This window comes from Primulina tabacum, chromosome 12, assembly GCF_025594145.1.
Source record: "Primulina tabacum isolate GXHZ01 chromosome 12, ASM2559414v2, whole genome shotgun sequence".
NCBI lineage: Eukaryota > Viridiplantae > Streptophyta > Magnoliopsida > Lamiales > Gesneriaceae > Primulina > Primulina tabacum.
The window spans coordinates 5,926,882-5,946,470 of record NC_134561.1 but is presented as its reverse complement, the minus strand read 5'-3'; the positions used below and the strand labels follow the sequence as shown (position 1 = coordinate 5,946,470).

At 38.3% G+C, this 19,589-nt stretch overlaps 1 protein-coding gene across 1 annotated transcript; it reads left to right on the top strand.

Annotated features, from left to right (window-relative positions):
• Nucleotides 1-14,161: 14,161 nt before the first annotated feature.
• LOC142520173 (uncharacterized) lies at nucleotides 14,162-14,779 on the top strand. The gene is made up of 2 exons (XM_075623173.1): nucleotides 14,162-14,561; nucleotides 14,658-14,779. The coding sequence occupies exons 1-2, from the start codon at nucleotides 14,162-14,164 to the stop codon at nucleotides 14,777-14,779; spliced, it is 522 nt and encodes a 173-aa protein (XP_075479288.1).
• The last annotated feature ends 4,810 nt before the right edge of the window (nucleotides 14,780-19,589 follow it).

The window sequence follows — 19,589 nt, the reverse complement described above, 5'->3', positions numbered from 1 at the left end:
TTGAGGCCGGACTGGAGTGGGAGTTTTGAGATAGAATTTAAGATTTGAGAAATATTTCCAGAAGTTAATTTAGCTATCAAGTAAGTTCATTTAAGTTAAAAAGAAGTTGTGAGGATTTAATTTAAGTTGCTTGAGGTGATTAAGAAATAAGCCCATTTAAGTTGCTTAATTAAGGGGTTAGCTCACTAAATTAATTAAAGGATTAGTAAGGCCTTTAAGGATTATTAGTTGACTAGATAATCAACATCTCACCTACCTTTTTTTTTTTTTTTTTAAATTTCGGCCCCCCTTAGATTTTTGATCAACTCATTTGCCAACTCACCCTTGACCAATTCTTTGCCATCTTTTAGCATGCTAATAATTCCAATTATCTATCAACCTCCATTTATTAATTAATTAGCATGATCCTAGTCTAGATTAGGATGGAAATAATCGGCCACTACACCTAGCAAGCACCAACAAATCATTTGATATCAAACTAGAATTCAAAATTCAAATGAGAAGACTTAGTCTTGATATGATCCTATTATAGTGCACCCTTCTCCTCACCTTCATAACCATCATTTCTCCCCTCTCCTTTTCAAAATTTAGAGTGTATTCAGATTAGAAAATCGTGAGCCATAGCTAGGGAGAAAGGCAAGAAAAATCGAGAGCCAAGAAAGGTAGAGAAGCAAGCAACTCCGTCTCCTCCGCGCCGTCTCGTCTCTTCTTTTCGTTTCTATTTTAAACGATAACCAAGGCATGTCTAGATCCTTTCAAAACCTCAATCAAGTCCTATTATCATATTTTTAACGTTACATGATCATCATTTTATAGCATAACCGAAATATATCAAGAATTTTAAGAAAAATACAAAGTGCAGATTTCGGCCCCTTCATGATGCTCTTCACGGTTGTGCTTGTTTGTGTATATTCAGGTGGATGGTTCGACTCCAGGCTCCCAAGGCGACATCTATACACGTAATAGGATGCATTAGGATCAGATTTGTCCGTTCGTTCAAGCCCCTGGTTGCTGGAAATTCAGAAATGGACAGCAACCTCTCATTTGGTCCATTATGAGTTTCGAAATTCAGTTTTGATGGCAAGGAAGAAGGATCTGATCTTGGCTGTCCCAAGGGCCTATAGCCATGGTTAGATCACTCCCGTAGCATGTCTAAGACGTGACTAAGTCGCCCTTTTGGTGGCTTGGTCCATGGCTCATCGGTTTTAATAAAAACATCACAACAGCCCCATGTCCCTTCGGCCCCTTCAAATTTCAGCATATGCATTTCGGTTTTGGGTTGCTTGGTATGGATCTTGGTTGGCCTATGGCCCATAGCCATGGTTAATACCATGCTCTTAGATGTCTAGATCGTGCCATGGTCAATCAAATGGCCACTGGAACGACGCAAGACATCGATCAAAGCAAAACACTACACACGCATGCACGTTGGTTCTCGGTTGGAGTTTCGGTTGAGTTATGGTGTGACGCGGATTGTGGCTGGCCTAGGGCCCTTAGCCATGGTTCAAATCACTCCTTGGGATGTTGGTAAGAGTCTCTGGTTGGTGGTTCACGCCTCCAATGGCCGGTAGTCTCGAAAACAACACAAGTTACCCAATGGTACAGTTGCTGGAATTTTACAGCAAGTTGCTGTGTCGGTTCGGTGGCTCGTTCGAGTTCTCGGTTGGCTTTTAGCCTATTGCCTTGGACTGGACAGTGCCCCTTTGAGTTGGGAAGGTTGTGTTTTTGACCGTTTGTGATTCGGATCATTTTTGAGGTCGTACGAGAATTTACGGTGCGATGTGCCAAATTGACTCTCGGAAGAGCGTTTCATGTTTTGGCCTTCATTTCACCTAGATTTCGACCCTCATCATTTTAGGAGCATTAGTTCATAATTTTAAACGTATTTTAATCATGACTATACATCGGTTCAGTGTTGGTTCGGGTTGGTTCGGAGTCATGATTAAATACGAAGTCGATAGACGTAATTGTCGCATTTTCAAACGTAAATTGCATAGTTGGTCAAGTTTAAGCTATTGCATATTCTTCATGACAGTTAGGTTGCAGCGAGCCTGGGGACGATCCAGCCCAATCCAGTTGGTAAAATTACAGGATTTTTCATTATGCCAATTAATTATATTACGTGCATGAAAATAGAAAATACTTATTTTTGAGATTTATGCGATATGGCTTGTGGTCAATTCACTATTATGGGAGCATTATTTTATACGATCGCCAGTGACCGATCAGTTCAGTTTGGTACCACCCGATCGCCAGTGACCGGCCAGCTCAGTTCAGTTTGATACTCCCCGGTAGCCAGTTACCGATCAGTTCAGTTCAGTGCAGGGGCCACAGGCGTAGACCATAATCTCAACAGAAAATTTTTACCAGTTATTTCAGTACAGGGCTCCAAGGAGCAAACATTTTTACTATGATTTCAGTTCAGTTATGCACGTATTATAATTGCTCAGTACAAGTTATTTTCAGTATGCCTCATGACATGATATTTTATCCCATGCACATTTTACTTCAGTATTTACACGTTGCCTACGATATTTGCATGCTGAGTCTTTAGGCTCACTAGACTTGATTGTTGTAGGTACTGATGAGGCCAGGGCCGAGGGCGGGGACCAGTGAGCCAGCTTGGGTCGGCAGTAGTGGCACCCGAGGACCTCAGTTTCAGCACTTGCCACTTTTTATGCTCAGACATTTTATCAGCTGTTGAATATTTTTAAATTGTTATTTTCGGCAAACTTTATTTTCTTCCGCTGCTATATTTTAAACATTGAACTTGAGTTATCAGTTGATTTTATGAATGAGGCACTCCATTTATTTTTAAAAAGAAAATTTTTAATTTTCCGCAAATTTTTTTCAAGCAAGGAGTTCTAGGGCCTTTCGCAGATAAGTCTTCAGCTCCACATGGCCCATGGGGACGGGTACTAAGCACCGCCATGGAAACACGATCGTCGGGCTCCCTCTGAGGCTTTTTCCCGTAAACGTGCTCCCTCTGGGACCTTTTCCCACACGACATTCCCACAAAATTGTAAGTTCATCGTTCCTTCTTAAAACGGATCCTCCACATTTCCTCTATCATTTATCACAGTCAATTCACGTCCCTGAAAATATTTTTTTTCTTTTAAAAGCATAAAATAGCATGACTTTTCAAAATAGTATTTTTAACAGTAAAAATTCCACAACTTTACCATAAATCATAAAATATCATATTTTCATAAAAATCATCATTTTAAATCATTTAACATGTGTTATGATCCTTAGGGACGCTGTCAAGTTTATTCGTATTTCCCAAGTGTAAAATGATGGTTTTTCCCTTAGATGTAAAATTTAATGATTTTGATTTTTTCTTACTTTTAATGACATGGACTTATCCCAAATAATTATTTAAGATTAGATCTAATTTTCCATAATTTTATTTAGCTTAACTCGAGGCTTTCGATTTAATTCTTTAATTAATAATTCGTGAGGCGTTTTAATCCCGATTTAATTCAAACTCGAATTTTTTCTTCCCAAACTTTAAACACAGACTTTTTATTACCTAAACTACCATTGTGAGCCATAAACAACCCCCGTGGACCCATGGTTCTAACTTTCTTTATTAATTTAGCATTTTGAACCATGATTGAACTCACCGAGCCATCTCTCAATTTTGTCGAGCCATGGCCGAGCCACCTCAAGCCAGACCCTGACCAACCCACCTAGGTACCCTACTGACAAGCCCTGACCCAAGGACCCAGCCCCTAACTCATTCTAACCCTCCTGGACAAGGACCCGAAGCTGCTCTCTTTCCATTCTACACGCCTAAGACTCCTAGTCACTCTAGGACTCTCCTGCTGGAGCCACAACCGAGCACACTTGACCCTCACCAACCCTGGACCATGCTCAGACCAAACTGAACCTAGCCCAAGTCCTGAACCAACGTCGTGAACCCTGCCATCAGAAACAAGAGTCGCGCGCACTTCCCCTTCCACAGCCGTGGTTGCCTTCTGTCTCAAGCCACCGCGAGCCACCGTCAACCCAGCCCAGGCTGTGACTCCTCACCACCTCCCTTGGACCCTATTGGACCAGCCTGGCTCTCCCCTAGGCCAGCAGCAAGCCTCCCCTCACCCGTAACAATCATATGCGTGCATGGGGGAGAGTCCTAGTTCATTAGGACTCTTCCCTATCCACTCCCTCGAACCCTAGCCACCCTAGGACCCAACCTAGCCCTAGGCCGAGACCAAACCTGCCCCTGGACCAGCCCTAGCTGAGCCCCTCGTGACCATGCAAGATAGCCGCACCCCTTGAACCCCCTAAGTTCCATGACAAGCCCTAGTTCTCTATAATACCATGCACGGCCTCCTCTTGCTCGACCAGCCCTTGTTTCCTCTCAATTTGTTCATGTTTCAACCATATTTCATCCTATGTTGGCAGCGTACTCGTTGGAAATCATAACACGATCATATATACGTAAAAACATTGAAAACTTTGAAAATAATCGTCATATCGTTAAATCATCGTACGTAAATATTTTTCATGTAAAAACAATTGAAACATGCATATTACGGTTTGAATGATGCGTAAAATGGTTTAGAAAATGTGTCTTTGCGTTTAAAACGCTCGAATACGCGATCATCGGCTGTTGCAAAATTTCCCACTCGCAAGCGCACGGTTGTCAAGTTTTAATATATGTGAGTAGAGTATCGTTCCCACGAGGAGTGTAAACTAAAAAATATATCAATGCTTGTAATTAGAATATTCCCGACTTTATCTAGAAAATTTAGTAAAATGTTTGGGTTGCTTAAACGAATTAATTGAAAACAAAGAATTAATCTAATCACCGAGTTGAGAAATATCAATGAGAGAAAATATCTAGAGAAATGATTTCACTAAGTTTACACGATAATTATTCCCAGTTAAATTTATATTCATGAATTCCAATTATTTAATGGCCAAGAACATTTAATTATTTTATTCTCCCTTTCCCAAGTGGTGAATAAATTGCATCATTCAAACCTCGATTCAAACATTCCTGATAATAATCTAAATTTAAATGATAAATGCAAACGATGTTCTTGCCTAAACCTCGCTAAAGTTATACGTCTTTTGAACGATATAAATGTGTCTCTAATGATCTATAATCCTAATTCTTCTCCCGAGTTGTAGAATTAATCAGAAAACACACAATTTATGGCCAATAAATTGCAGTAAAATAAACATCGAGAACACAATTAAACAACGACGGAATTCAATCAAATAAACCACATCAAATCATCGTGTCCACAAAGCTACATCATTCTCTAGACTGGAAAATTAGTTCATGACGAATTCTAAATAAAAGAAAAACATGTTTGAATATTTAGACATCGAAACAATAGAAAATAAAGATGAAGGAATCAGATAACAAATTGGAAGTGGCGTCTCCGTCCCCAGATCCGTCGTTCTTCGTATTTGTGATCGTTCTTCGCACTTCGGATCTTCGTCTCGTATTCGTGCCTGCTCTCCCGTGTGTTTTTCTATCCCAAAACGACGTGCTCTTTTTGAACCCAGGTCTCTCCTTTTATTTCCGCATCCGGGCCGTAAGTTGAAAGCTCGTTTGCTTGTTTCGCCGCCATTAGCGTCGCGGCGCTGGGTATGCAACGCCTAGGCGCCCGTCATTTGTGAGTGTGACCGCCTTAGCGCTTGTTCATTAGCGCCTAGGCGCTTGTTCTTCGTAGGTGAGGCACCGCGGCGCTTCTTGGGCAATGCCTAGGTGCTCGTTCCTCGGCCTAATGAGTGTTGCGGCGCTGCGGCTCTCGTCTATTGCATTTTCACGCTTCAAAGCACCTCTGTTTGCTCTAAACTGCCCAACAGTTGTTTATCCCCTTCACGACAAAAACGCAACAAAAATCAAGCGTAATTCTGTTTGAAACCAACATAAATCAAATGGATTAACGTATAAATTAAGTGCAATTCTTTCACTTATCATCGGCGAGGAAGGACGAACGGGCGACGAAGACTCCTAGATTTTCCTCTTTGATATTTTTAAAATTTAGGTCTGTGTATTGTGTGAAAATCGGCTGCTGAATGGAGTGTTTAGAAGCCTAGGTTTCAATTTATAAATTTTAATTTGCAAGTTAATGGGCTTTGGTTTTGGGCCTCCAAGTATAGAAGCAATTGGGTCTACTCAATTTAGTTAAATTGAGCCCAAAAACTCTTATTTAATTAAAACATAAATGTTTATAAAATTTAGTTTCCAAAAATAACATTTTTGATCTTTTAAAAACCTCTTGTTTGCCCAAAACCAGCTTCCCGGGAAAAATCGAGCTTGACTCGTAAAATAATTTGAACTCTACTATTTTTAGAAAAATTAAATCACTTTTAATCACCTTGAAAATATTTTGTGAAAAATACTTATTCTTGTCTTGGTCGTTCCCGGTCTCCTTTCCCCCAGCCTATTATCGAATATTCGGAATCCTTCAATTTCATGAAATCATGTTATATAATCATTTAATCATGCAATCATATCTTTAATCATTTAAATATGCATCAAGTAAGCATTTAAAATCAATTAAATAAAACGTTTAAGGAATTCAAATAATTTGCATGCATGTGGTTTACGTAGGTTGGTTTTTCGGACGTTACAATTTTAAACTGAATTGATCAGTTCGAGCTGATATCAGTCCAGTTCTCACCATAACTGAACTGATACAAGCCATAACTGATCCCCCTTATTTCAGTGAATCAGTTAACACAAGCTAAAAGCTTTAAACTGATCAGCTTTCTTAAAAAATGATTACTTCGAGTATTTTCCGCTTGGTTTAAAACCAAACTCGATTTAATTCGTCGGTGTTTATAATCTTAGAACACGAGCTATTGCAGCTCATTGAGAATATTGTGTTTGAAGCACCTTCGCATGTGCCCCCGAACCGATCCATCATATACTCATCATGTCAGATGGGAAAGCAAGTCAGATCGACTTTATATGGATCTATTTGGCCATATACCAGTAACGAGCTTAGGGAGATTGAGCTACACTATAAGAATGATTGATGATTTTTCAAGATTCACCTGATTTATCTTTTAGATTCAAATGATCATACCAATTCATAATTTATAAAAGATACCACAACGTCTACAAAATGAGAAAAACCTAGTGGTGGACATGATAAGAAGTGATCGAGGAACTGAGTTTGTTGGTAGGCTGCTTGCAACTTATTTGGAGGACAATGGAATCAAACATGAGTGCTCTGTTGCCGGATCACCTTAGCAGAACGGTGTTGCTGAGAGACTTAACATAACACTCAAGGAAGCAGCTCGAACCATGATAGTAGACTTTTGAATTTCTCACTGCTTTTGGGATGAAGATGTCAACACTTTTATATCATACTCACTAAGTAATTTGAGCAGTTTTTGCACTTAGAACTAGTTTCTATTAGTTCAAATTACTCAGTTAGATAAACACAAATTAAGAGTTTTGACCAATTGAGCTAGAGCATCCGGATAAAACACCTACTAGTAAGTGTCTTAGTTGGTCAAATCACCTAGTAATTAATAATCTTAATTGGATTCTACACGATCCATGATGTCTTTAAATGAGATATCACACATCAACGTTTGACACAACTATTTTCTTTCTCATTTCCACTCGAACTTTCGGCCACTTGCCTTTGAACAATACCTCTCGGTCGAACACTACCTCTCATCACCGCACGATGTTCATTGCATAACCATTAGACCACTGTGATGCTGCCTTCGTCCTTCTTTTTTCTAAATGCGAAGAATCTTCTAGATTTTCTAGTGCAAACTAGATGATGAACAAAGTTATCAATCGTAGACTTGATTTAACGATTTATAAAAGGTGATACTCCAATAGATTGTTCGTAGATATTTACAACAAGAGCTATTTTTGCTAATCTCGGAATAGTTGGTGTCAAGTGATTGATTCACTAAAGGTAAAATACAATAACCCTATATTGTTGGATTATTGTTAGAGTAGATGCCCTGCAAGCCAACTGTTGGCTAGAGATTTTATTGACTCAGTTGTAATTAAAAATCTTTATTTTAATATAATTCATTATTTCATGGTTTGTTATTTCTTTATCTGTATACCCATGTTATCAAACAAAGATAAAGACCTTGATTATACTTTAATACAAATGAATCGTAATTCGATGTTGAAACTCGTTTGTAAACACTGTATGATCTAAATTAGTTCCTAGTTGATTCAGCCGCCTAGCATCTGTGACTTGTGTACTGCGTTTCTTGGTAAGGGCATAGAGATGTCCAAACATGCAGATGGGTAGTCATATGATGATTATACCGAACAACCCTCCCTCGGACTTTCCAAGTGGTTATCATTCATCGAGATGATGAGTCCGTGGTTATGATTGTACACCATTAGTCCTTACGACCCGGGACAACACTGATGCTCTATATGCTAGGATTGTGCTTTGACTCATTTATCGGATCCAGGGAGTCAACAGATGGCGAGGTTGGGTATAGTTGCGACACATATAGGAGCCAGTGCATTGTAGTCGGGGATTCACCGCTCACCGACGGGTGTGGATATCCTATGTGATCTGATGTAATAATAGTGCATGGAATCTCTGGCCAGAGTATGAGATGTACGTTGGAGAAGGAGTTCTCCAATAGTACACGCGATGCCACTATTATTGTAAGGCCCGAGATTTTATTTACAGTAATATGAGATTAATCTTAAATGATTTGGCAATAATTAATACGAATTATGGGTAAGTGAGAGGTGATTAAAGACGGAACAGATCATACCGGGACAGACGAGAAAAGACACGAATTAGGTGCGAGGGAGGTGCCACTCGCGCACATGCGCGACGTGATGCGCGAGCTGTGCGCGAGTTGGGCAGAAGATCCCGCGCATATGCGCGGAGTGATGGCGCGCATATGCGCGAGCTGTAGTATGCTTTGTCCAGAGAACCTCGCGCATATGCGCCGAGGTGAGGCGCGCATATGCGCGAGAGATGCCGAGACACACGCGCCGAGAAATGGTGTCTCGCACATATGCGCCGAGTGATGTCGCGCATATGCGCGAGACGTGTTTCTTAAAGGAACGAGCCACGTTTCCTTGAGCATGCATGGGATATATGTATATTTAAGTATTACTTCGATTTTTTCTTCAGAAGTTGATAAAAGGAGCACCGAGGAACTTCGTGAAAATCCTTATGCCTTTTCCCACTCAGATTGTGATTTATGAACGATCCGTCCGTCTGATTCTTAATCCGACTTCAGTACTGTGTTCTTATCAACGCAGGCTACAACTGGACGTAAGTTTTGTTACGTTTTGACAGGTTCTGAAATTATGATGTTGTTGGAATTGAATACACGTCATATATGATGTTCTTGACATGTTAGACATCATAGAATTGAAGTCAGAATAAGAAACGGACTGATTATGTAATTGTTATGATTTTTGGAATTGATTAATTGAGATTCGATATCAGATTGGTGTTGTTATTGAAATTATGAATTGCACCGATATTGATTATGAGTTCTGGTATTATATCTGTGGTGTTGGACTTGACGGGGTTATCGAGACTGTATTGTTATACCGTCGAAACATCCGTAAATTGATATTGATCAGACTCGGTATTGGTTGAGATTGTATGTGGTATCATATGTCGATTCGCATTGATCAGATTATGTTTTGATTTGAATATTAATCAGAACAGGTTTTGAACTGATTTATGTACTGATATTGTATCTATTCGATTGTCATTATCAGATTGGGTATGGACAGAGTTGACTTCAATACCTCGTCTTCGTCGGACCGAGAAGATAAAGGTATAAATTAATGTTGAGTTGGGATTGCACAACTCGAGTGAGGTTTGGCTCGAGTTTCCCTAAATCACATACTTTACCTTATTGTATTGATTTGATTGATATACTTGTTCTCTTGATTGATAGACAGCAGGTATTAGACGAGTAATCTTGTGACAGAAGTGCCTGATAGTGGTGGGATCGCCACGGGCACATTGCACAATGTCACAAGATAGTGTATTGGCGATTGTGCCAAAGTCTGTCACCGGATGTTTGGCTATCGATGTGGATAGAATTATAACTTCTTCTATTACTGATGATCGATATTATATCGATGTGGATAGAATCGGAGCTTCTTCTATTACTGGTAATCGGTACCGTATCGATGTGGATAGAATCATAACTTCTTCTATTACTGATGGTCGATATCATATCGATGTGGATAGAATTGGAGTTCTTTCTATTACTGGTGATCGATACTACACCGATGTGGATAGAATACGAGCTTCTTCTATTACTGGTGATCGATACCATATCGATGTGGATAGAATTGGTATTTCTTCTATTACTGGTGATCGATACCCTATCGACATGGATAGAACTGGAGTCTTTTCTATTACTGTTGGTCGATATGGGAATGCTAACTTCTGGAAACCGGGATCCCTAGACTAGGATTGAATCTAGTCTTAAATGTGAAGTCATGAGTCTAATTGACAGTTTATATCGAGTTATGTTGATTATGTTCCTGAATATGGTACATATTGATTTATGTTCCTGATGATGGTACATGGTTAGAATAGGATTTATTCTTGATATGGATTTATATTCTGATCTGAATACATGTTAGACATATCTGTTATATGCTTTTATATTGTTTTTATGATTGCATGTATACATGATTTATACTGAGAATGTAATTCTCACCGGAGTTATCCGGCTGTTGTCTTGTTTGTATGTGTGCATGGCAACAGGTAGGATAGGATCAGGGTTAAGAAGAGAAAGAGGCTAGACTAGATAGCGTGGAGATCCGGGCTTCGAGGCAACTTAGGATTCAGCACTGAGATATAGTAGAACCTAGTTGAATTCTTGTAGATAATACAAGATTGGTATATTTATGTTTAATATATAATTTGAATTGAATTACATTACGTTTCCGCTTTGTATTTTAAAAAAAAAATTTAGACCCTTTTTATATTAATTGATAATTAAATCTCAAAGATGATTAAGAAGATGATTAGCGTCCGGGTCCCCACAATTATAGTTATCAAATAGTGATCGAATTAATATGCAACCCTTGATGAACCAATGGTTGCAGATTCGATCGGGAAATATAAGATGAAGGGACCGTACTGTACGTTAATCATAATCGACTGGTTCTTGCAGGCACTATCAGTGATACATAGGGGATCATGGGACGATGCTATTAGACGCTCTTACCATGATCCGATGGGTTTAATCAGAAATATGATTTCTGAAATTCTCATGATCAATTGTTGATACATAGAATGGGGCAAATAAGGGTAAGCCCGCATAAAGGATTATGTCCTAAATCACAAGGAGTTGTAAACCCACGGTTAGCTGTATCCCTGAACCATTGAGGGTCACACAAGTACTGGATCATTTGTTCCCGTTGAGAGAATAAATTCAAAAGTTGAATTTATATTATATCATAAATTCAAGGAGTTGAATTTATGATAATTAAATTTTGAGAGGATAAATTCAAGGAGTTGAATTTATAAAATTTGAGAATTTAATTTATTAAACTCAAAATTTGGGTTTATTAAATATTAAATTTTGGAGGTGATAAAATTCAAGTAGTTGAATTTATAATTTAAATAATAAATTCAAATGTTGAATTTATAATTGATTTAATTTATTAAACTCAAAAGTTGAGTTTATTAAATATTAAATTAAAATTGGTGGGAAGTATGTTTAATGAGCTTGTAGGAGTACAAGTCCAACATACTAAATAATTAAAGTTCTTAATGGACTTTGATTAATTAATTAATTTAGTTGGACTAGCCCAATTAATTAATCAAGCCCATTAATGTTAATTAAAAAGCCCATATATTATTTTATGGTAATTAGGTCATCACTTATTATAAATAATGGTTGATGAGCTAAACCCTAAAAACAATCATAGCAATTTTCGAAAATTGCATCTCCTCCACCTCAAGAATTTTCGGCCACTTCCTTTTGCAAAGAGGGTTGAGCCGCTTCTCGTTTTTAATCTCCTACGTAAAATATCTTTCATATTCTCTAGTGTAATTTGGAAGAGGATCAAGCGATCTAGTCGTGGACTTGATAGAATGATCAAACAAGGAGTTCATCGAAGAAAGTTCGTAGGGATTCATAAAGAGCTAATCCGTTTATACCGGATTAGTTGGAGTCACGTGATTTATTCACCAAAGGTATAAAATTCTTATGCGCTTTGAATGTTGATTCTATAAACCATACGAGTGCCCAAACAAAACCTATTTTGATTGTCAAAATAAAAATTTAAAATTTTAAACTTCCGCTGCGTTTGGGGCACGAGAAAAACGAGATCCAACAGTGGTATCAGAGCCAAGGTTTTTCTAAATCGTATGGTTTGATATTGAATAATTTATTTCTAATTACACAAGAAAATTTTTCAGAAAATTATAGCATCATTACAATTATTTTTTTTCCAGAAACAAAAAAAACAAAATTTTCAGATCTGCCCGGAACTGTTCTGGACAGACCGCGCGCAGCGCCTTTCGCGCAGAAACGCGCAGCGTGCGCGCGCGCGGCACGGCGCAGCGTGCGGAACGCACCGCGCTGCGCGGCGCGGCGAGCGGAGCGTCCGCACGCTGCGCGCGGCGTCGCGCACACCTGTGCGGACCCTGCGCGCACAGGAGGCCTTACACTGCCCGAAACATTCGGGTAGTGGGCGGGCAGCGGTGACGGCTGCCCGGGAGTGTTTCGGGAAGCGTGCTGTATGACCGGCTTGAATTGTTTGGGCCTAGGGTGTAATTTTCTGATTTTTCAAACTTTTGGGCAAAATTGATATTTTTGAAAATTGGTTCAATTTTTATTTTGGAAAACTAATTTTTGGAAAATTAAAAATTTTCTTTTAAAATAAATAATTAGAAAATATTTTAATTATTTATGGTAAAATTGAGTTTTACAAGAAATCAATTATTATTGATTTAATTGAAATTAAATAAAGTTGTTTATTTAATTTATTAAATTCTTTAATAATTGTGGTGGTTAGTGATAAAATTATTAGATATATGATTTATCAATTAATTAAATTATTTAATTAAATTGATGTTAATATTTGATATTAAATGCATGAAGGATGATCGAGAGCCTTGACCAATGTGTTAGGTATATGTTATGATATTTTACTGTTTTATTCGGTTTTTAATATTTGATATTATTAAAGTGGACCTGGTTTATGGCCCGTTCTCACCCATGAGATGTATCCTTTATGTGCCATGGCTATTTAAATGTAATTATTAAAAATAGTGGGAGATAAAGACTGGAAGATGGTGGGCCCGATGAACAAGATGAAGACATGTAAAATATTGGAAGCTCTTGTAATAGTTGCATTTGCATCCCTGCATTCACCTAGGTTTTGGACTTGGATTCATGTATGGCTCACATGGATCTAATAGTGTTGGCAATCGATCATCCTTATTTGTTGTTGATGTCATATTATGATATATGCGATCTATAGTATTATGCATATATGTATATTATTAAATAATATAGTTGCATGAATCCGGCAAACATACAAACTCGTGGCACGCGATTTTTAAATTAAAATGATGAGACAATTTTAAAATTAAAATCCCTCATTTTGAATAAAATTCAAAATTTATATCAAACCGAAAAAATAAAAATTAAAAGAGTTTAATTTTTCCTTGCCTTCCATCAACCGTGGTTGCATGTTGATCGTTACCCGCGGATAGTTTCTAGCTCATATTATTGGGGAGGCCTGTACGCCGGAAAACTGTGACTTCCACCAGACATATGATGTGAATTGAGTAGAACTCCCATGACTTCGGCTCATATTATTGGGGGGAACCCATGGCGACCGTCCACTACAATTCAATATTGATTGGTTGGTTTGACACGTGAAAATAAACGGCGTCATATTATTGGGTCCTTATTAAACATGAGGCAAAACACACGGAGGTTGCATAAGGATGCAATTGGATTCTACCTTTTAGAAATTATAATTGGCTGATATTATTCGGGATTATAATTGGCTAATTGGACTCTACGTTCCTACTAAGGAAATACGATTTTCCTTTTTCATCAAGGGTGGTGGAAATGTCAAAATAGTATGAGGGAAATTTATAAAATGAAATCCATATTTTATATCTTAGAATTATTTTAAAATTATCAGTAGTCATTATATGTTTTTGTTTTCAGTATATTTACGATGTCTACTCGTAACCCGCTTTCAATCATTCTCGATCAAAACAAATTGATTGGCCCTAACTATCATGACTGGTTTCGAAATTTAAAGATTGTTCTGAACTCCGAAAGGATTGCATATGTGCTTGATAAGAAGCCACAAATGGAGGCGGCTCCTGATATCAGTTGGATTGAATTAGCTAAGCTTGAGAAACATTGGGACCATGATCTTCAAGCTAAGAGCTACATGTTGGCTTCTATGTCGAATAAACTTCAGAGGAGGTTTGAGGAGGCGGTGAATGCTGCTGACATTCACCTTCATCTGAAAAAATTGTATGATGTACAAACTCGTTCAGAGAGACATGCTACTGTTAAAGAACTCATGACTACACGCTTGCGAGAGGGGACTTCGGTCCATGAGCATGGTGTTAGGATGATTGAGCTCATCGAGAAGTTGGTGGGACTCGACGTGGTTATTCCTAGTGAGCTCTCGACTGATATTATCTTGCTTTCTTTGCCAGCCACGTTTGATGAATTTGTGGTTAATTTTAATACGAACAAGCTTGAGGCCACCCTTGAAGAGTTGGTCAATATGCTTACTAATTATGAGCCACAATTAAAAAGGAAAAGCATGTTCTTCTAGTGGGTTCTTCGTATGGTACGAAAAAGGAGCCCCAAATAAAGGCAAGAAACGTTCTGCCCGTCCAAAGAAGAACAAGCCCAACAAGAAGCCATACAAAAAACCTAAATCGGGGCCCACAAAGCCTGACAAGTCAGAACAAGTCTGTTTCCACTGCAACAAGCCTGGACATTGGAGACGTAATTGCGAGGAGTATCTAGCCCAGAAGCGTTCTGGCCATGGTATGTTTTATATTGAAGTTAATGTTTCTATTAATTCCTCTTCTTGGGTATTGGATATCGGATGTGGTTCTCATCTATGCAATGATTTGCAGGTGATGGGAAGAAGCAAGAGGCTTAGAGATGGTGAGACCTTTCTAAGACTAGGAAATGGAGCAAGAGTTGCTGCCACTGCCATTGGAGACGTTACTTTAATTTTGGACAATAATTTTAAGTTGTTTTTGAGAGACGTTTTATTTGTTCCTGAATTTATTAAAAACATTATTTCTATTTCTATGCTTGATGGGGATGGTTATTCTTGTGTTTTTGCTAAAGGTGTTTGCAATTTATACAAGAATGAATGTTTGATTGGAACTGGAGAATTAACAAACGATCTATATAACTTAAAATTAAAAGATATTCCGTTAAACAATATCCAAGCGCATACGAAAACAACAACAAACAAAAGAAAAATAGAAGACCCAAATCCCGCGCAAATATGGCACGCTAGACTAGGTCATATTTCCTAAAGAAGGATGCACAAGCTAGTGGGAGAAGGCATGTTTGACTTGTCAGATATAAATTCTCTACCAACTTGTGAGTCCTGTCTAAAAAGAAAAATGACTAAAATTCCATTCAATGGAAACGTGGAACGTGCTCATGGTCTACTTGATTTGATCCACACGGACGTTTGTGGCCCGCTAAGTGTTAGCACAAAATTTGGGCATTCCTACTTCATTACCTTTACTGATGACCATTCGAGGTATGGGTACATTTATTTGATGAAACACAAATCTGAAGCATTTGAAAAGTTCAAAGAGTTCAGATCTGAAGTAGAAAATCAGCTGAAAAAAAGTATTAAGGCACTTCGATCTGATCGAGGTGGAGAATACTTAAGTGCTGAATTTTTGGGTTATCTAATAGAGAATGGGATTCTCTCACAGTGGACTCCACCAGCAACACCACAATTGAATGGTGTTTCTGAACGTCGAAATCGAACCTTGATGGACATGATTCGATCCATGATGGGATTCACTGAATTGCCTACATCGTTTTGGGGCTTTGCGCTGGAAACTGCAGCAATGTTGTTGAATAATGTTCATACTAATGCAGTGGATAAAACGCCATATGAGATATGGATGGGAAAAACTCCCAAATATTCTTACATGAGAATATGAGGATGTCCTGCTTACGTGAAGCAGACAGTGGGAGACAAATTGGATAGTAGATCCACTTTGTGCTACTTTGTAGGATATCCAAAGAATTATGTTGGATATTATTTCTATCATCCCAATGAAGCAAAAGTGTTTGTTTCAAGAAATGCCACCTTTTTGGAAAAGGAATTTCTATTAGATAGAAGAGGCAAGATGATAAAACTTAAAGAAATTCAAGATACTCCCTCAACTATAGAAGTTGAACCCATTTCCCAAGAACCAGTAGTTGAAGTACAAGCTCCTAAAAGGTCTGATAGGGTTATTAGACCACCTGCAAGATATACGCTTCTTCATGAACAATGCCATGATGAGCATTGTGTTGGGTGTGATCCAATGAATTTCAAAGAAGCAATATCTGATACTGATTCAACCAAATGGCTTGAAGTCATGCAGTCTGAAATGGACTCTGTGTATTCAAATCAAGTCTGGACATTGGTGGATCCACCTGAGGGAATCATTCCCATAGGATGCAAATGGATCTACAAAAGAAAGCTTGGGGCGGATGGAAAGGTAGTGACCTTCAAAGCAAGATTGGTTGCAAAAGGTTATACTCAAAAGCAAGGAATTGACTATGAGAAAACTTTTTCACCAGTTGCTATGTTTAAGTCCATTATAATACTACTAGCCATAGTAGCATGGTATGACTATGAGATATGGCAAACGGATGTAAACACTGCATTCATCAATGGAGACATCAAAGAAGAAATTTAAATGTCACAATCTAAGGGATACACATCAGTAGGAAGTGAGCATAAGGTATGCAAACTTCAGAGATCAATATATGGTCTCAAGCAGGCATCAAGGAGTTGGAACCTCATATTTGATAGCACTATCAAAGAGTTTGGTTTTGCTAAGAATCTTGAAGAACCGTGTGTGTACAAGAAAGTTAGTGGGAGTGCAGTGACATTCCTAGTACTTTATGTTAATGATATCCTGCTCATTGGGAATAATGTAGGATTATTGCAATCAACTAAAGTATGGTTAGCAAGTAAATTCTCCATGAAAGACATGGGTGAAGCATCCTATGTATTGGGAATACAAATTTATAGAGATAGATCAAAAAGGATGTCGGGACTCACCCAAGCCACCTATATCGATACCATTATAAAGCGATTCTATGTGGAAGAATCCAAGAGAGGATATTTACCAATGTGTCATGGTGTTACTCTATCTAAAGCTATGTGTCCAAAAACTGATGAAGAGATAGAGATGATGACACGTATTCCATATGCGTCAGCCATTGGTAGTATCATGTACGGTATGATATCGACACGTCCTGATGTTGCTTACGCTTTGAGTGTTACAAGCAGCTATCAGGCGAACCCTGGTCCAATGCATTGGAAGGCCGTGAAAGATATTCTTAAGTACTTGAGAAGGACTAAGAACTTGTTCATGGTCTATGGGGGTGGAGAATTAAAATTGGAAGGCTACACTGATTCTAGCTTGCAATGTGATGTAGATGATTCGAAATCGACCTCTGGTTTTGTATTCATGCTTAATGGTGCGGCTGTCTCTTGGAAAAGTTCCAAGCAAGACACCGTTGCGGATTCCACCACTGAAGCTGAGTACATTGATGCATCTGCTGCAGCCAAAGAGGCAGTTTGGATGAGGAATTTTGTCCAAGAGTTGGGCGTTATTCCTAATGGAGTTGATCCAGTCCCGGTGTACTGCGACAACACTGGTGTCGTTGCGCAAGCAAAGGAACCAAGGTCTCATCAGCGATCCAAACATGTACTGAGGAAGTTCCACATCATCCGGGAGATTGTGGGAAAAGGAGATATATCAGTCGAAAGAGTCCCCTTTGCAGATAACGTTGCTGATCCACTTACAAAGCCCTTGCCAAAACCATTGTTTGAAAAGCATCGCGAAGCAATGGGATTAAAGTTTATGGGTAGTTGGCTCTAGGGCAAGTGGGAGATTGTTAGAGTAGATGCCCTGCAAGCCAACTTTTGGCTAAGAATTTTATTGACTCAGTTGTAATTAACAATCTTTATTTTAATATAATTCATTATTTCATGGTTTGTTATTTCTTTATCTGTATACCCATGTTATCAAACATAGATAAAGACCTTGATTATACTTTAATACAAATTAATCGTAATTCGATGTTGAAACTCGTTTGTAAACACTATATGATCTAAATTAGTTCCTAGTCGATTTAGCCGCCTAAAACATGGATAAAGGTCACTTGAGCTCGAGACTAGCATCTGCGATGTTGTGTACTGCGTTTCTTTGTAAGGGCATAGAGATGTCCAAACATGCAGATGGGTAGTCATATGATGATTATACCGAACAACCCTTCCTCGGACTTTCCAAGTGGTTATCATTCATCGAGATGATGAGTCCGTGGTTATGATTGTACACCATTAGTCCTTACGACCCGGGACAACACTGAGGCTCTATATGCTAGGGCTGTGCTTTGACTCGTTTACCGGCTACAGGAGAGTCATCAGGTGGCGAGGTTGGATATAGTTGAGACACATATACGAGACGCTGCATTGTAGTCAAGGATTCACCGCTCACCAACGGGAGTGGATATCCTATGTGATCTGATGAAATAATAGTGCATGGAATCTCTGACCAGAGTATGAGATGTACGTTGGAGAAGAAGTTCTCCAATAGTACACGCGATGCCACTATTATAGTTATCACATAGTGATCGAATTAATATGTAACCCTCGATGAACCAATGGTTGCAGATTCGATCGGGATATATGAGATGAAGGGACCGTACTGTACGTTAATCATAATCGACTGGTTCTTGCAGGCACTATCAGTTATATATAGGGGATCATGGGGCGATGCTACTAGACGCTCTTACCATGATCCGATGGGTTTAATCAAAAATATGATTTCTGACATTCTCATGATCAATTATTGATACATAGAATGGGGCAAATAAGAGTAAGCCCGTATAAAGGATTATGTCCTAAATCACAAGGAGTTGTGAACTCACGGCTAGCTGTATCCGTGAACCATTGAGGGTCACACAAGTACTGGATTATTGGTTCCCATTGAGAGAATAAATTCAAAAGTTGAATTTATATTATATATTCAATTCAAGGAGTTGAATTTATGATAATTAAAATTTGAGAGGATAAATTCAAGGAGTTGAATTTATAAAATTTGAGAATTTAATTTATTAAACTCGAAAGTTGGGTTTATTAAATATTAAATTTTGGAAGTGATAAAATTCAAATAGTTGAATTTATAATTTAAATAATAAATTCAAATGTTGAATTTATAATTGATTTAATTAATTAAACTCAAAAGTTGAGTTTATTAAATATTAAATTAAAATTGGTGGGAAGTATGTTTAATGAGCTTGTAGGAGTACAAGTCCAACATACTAAATAATTAAAGTTCTTAATTTACTTTGATTAATTAATTAAACTAGTTGGA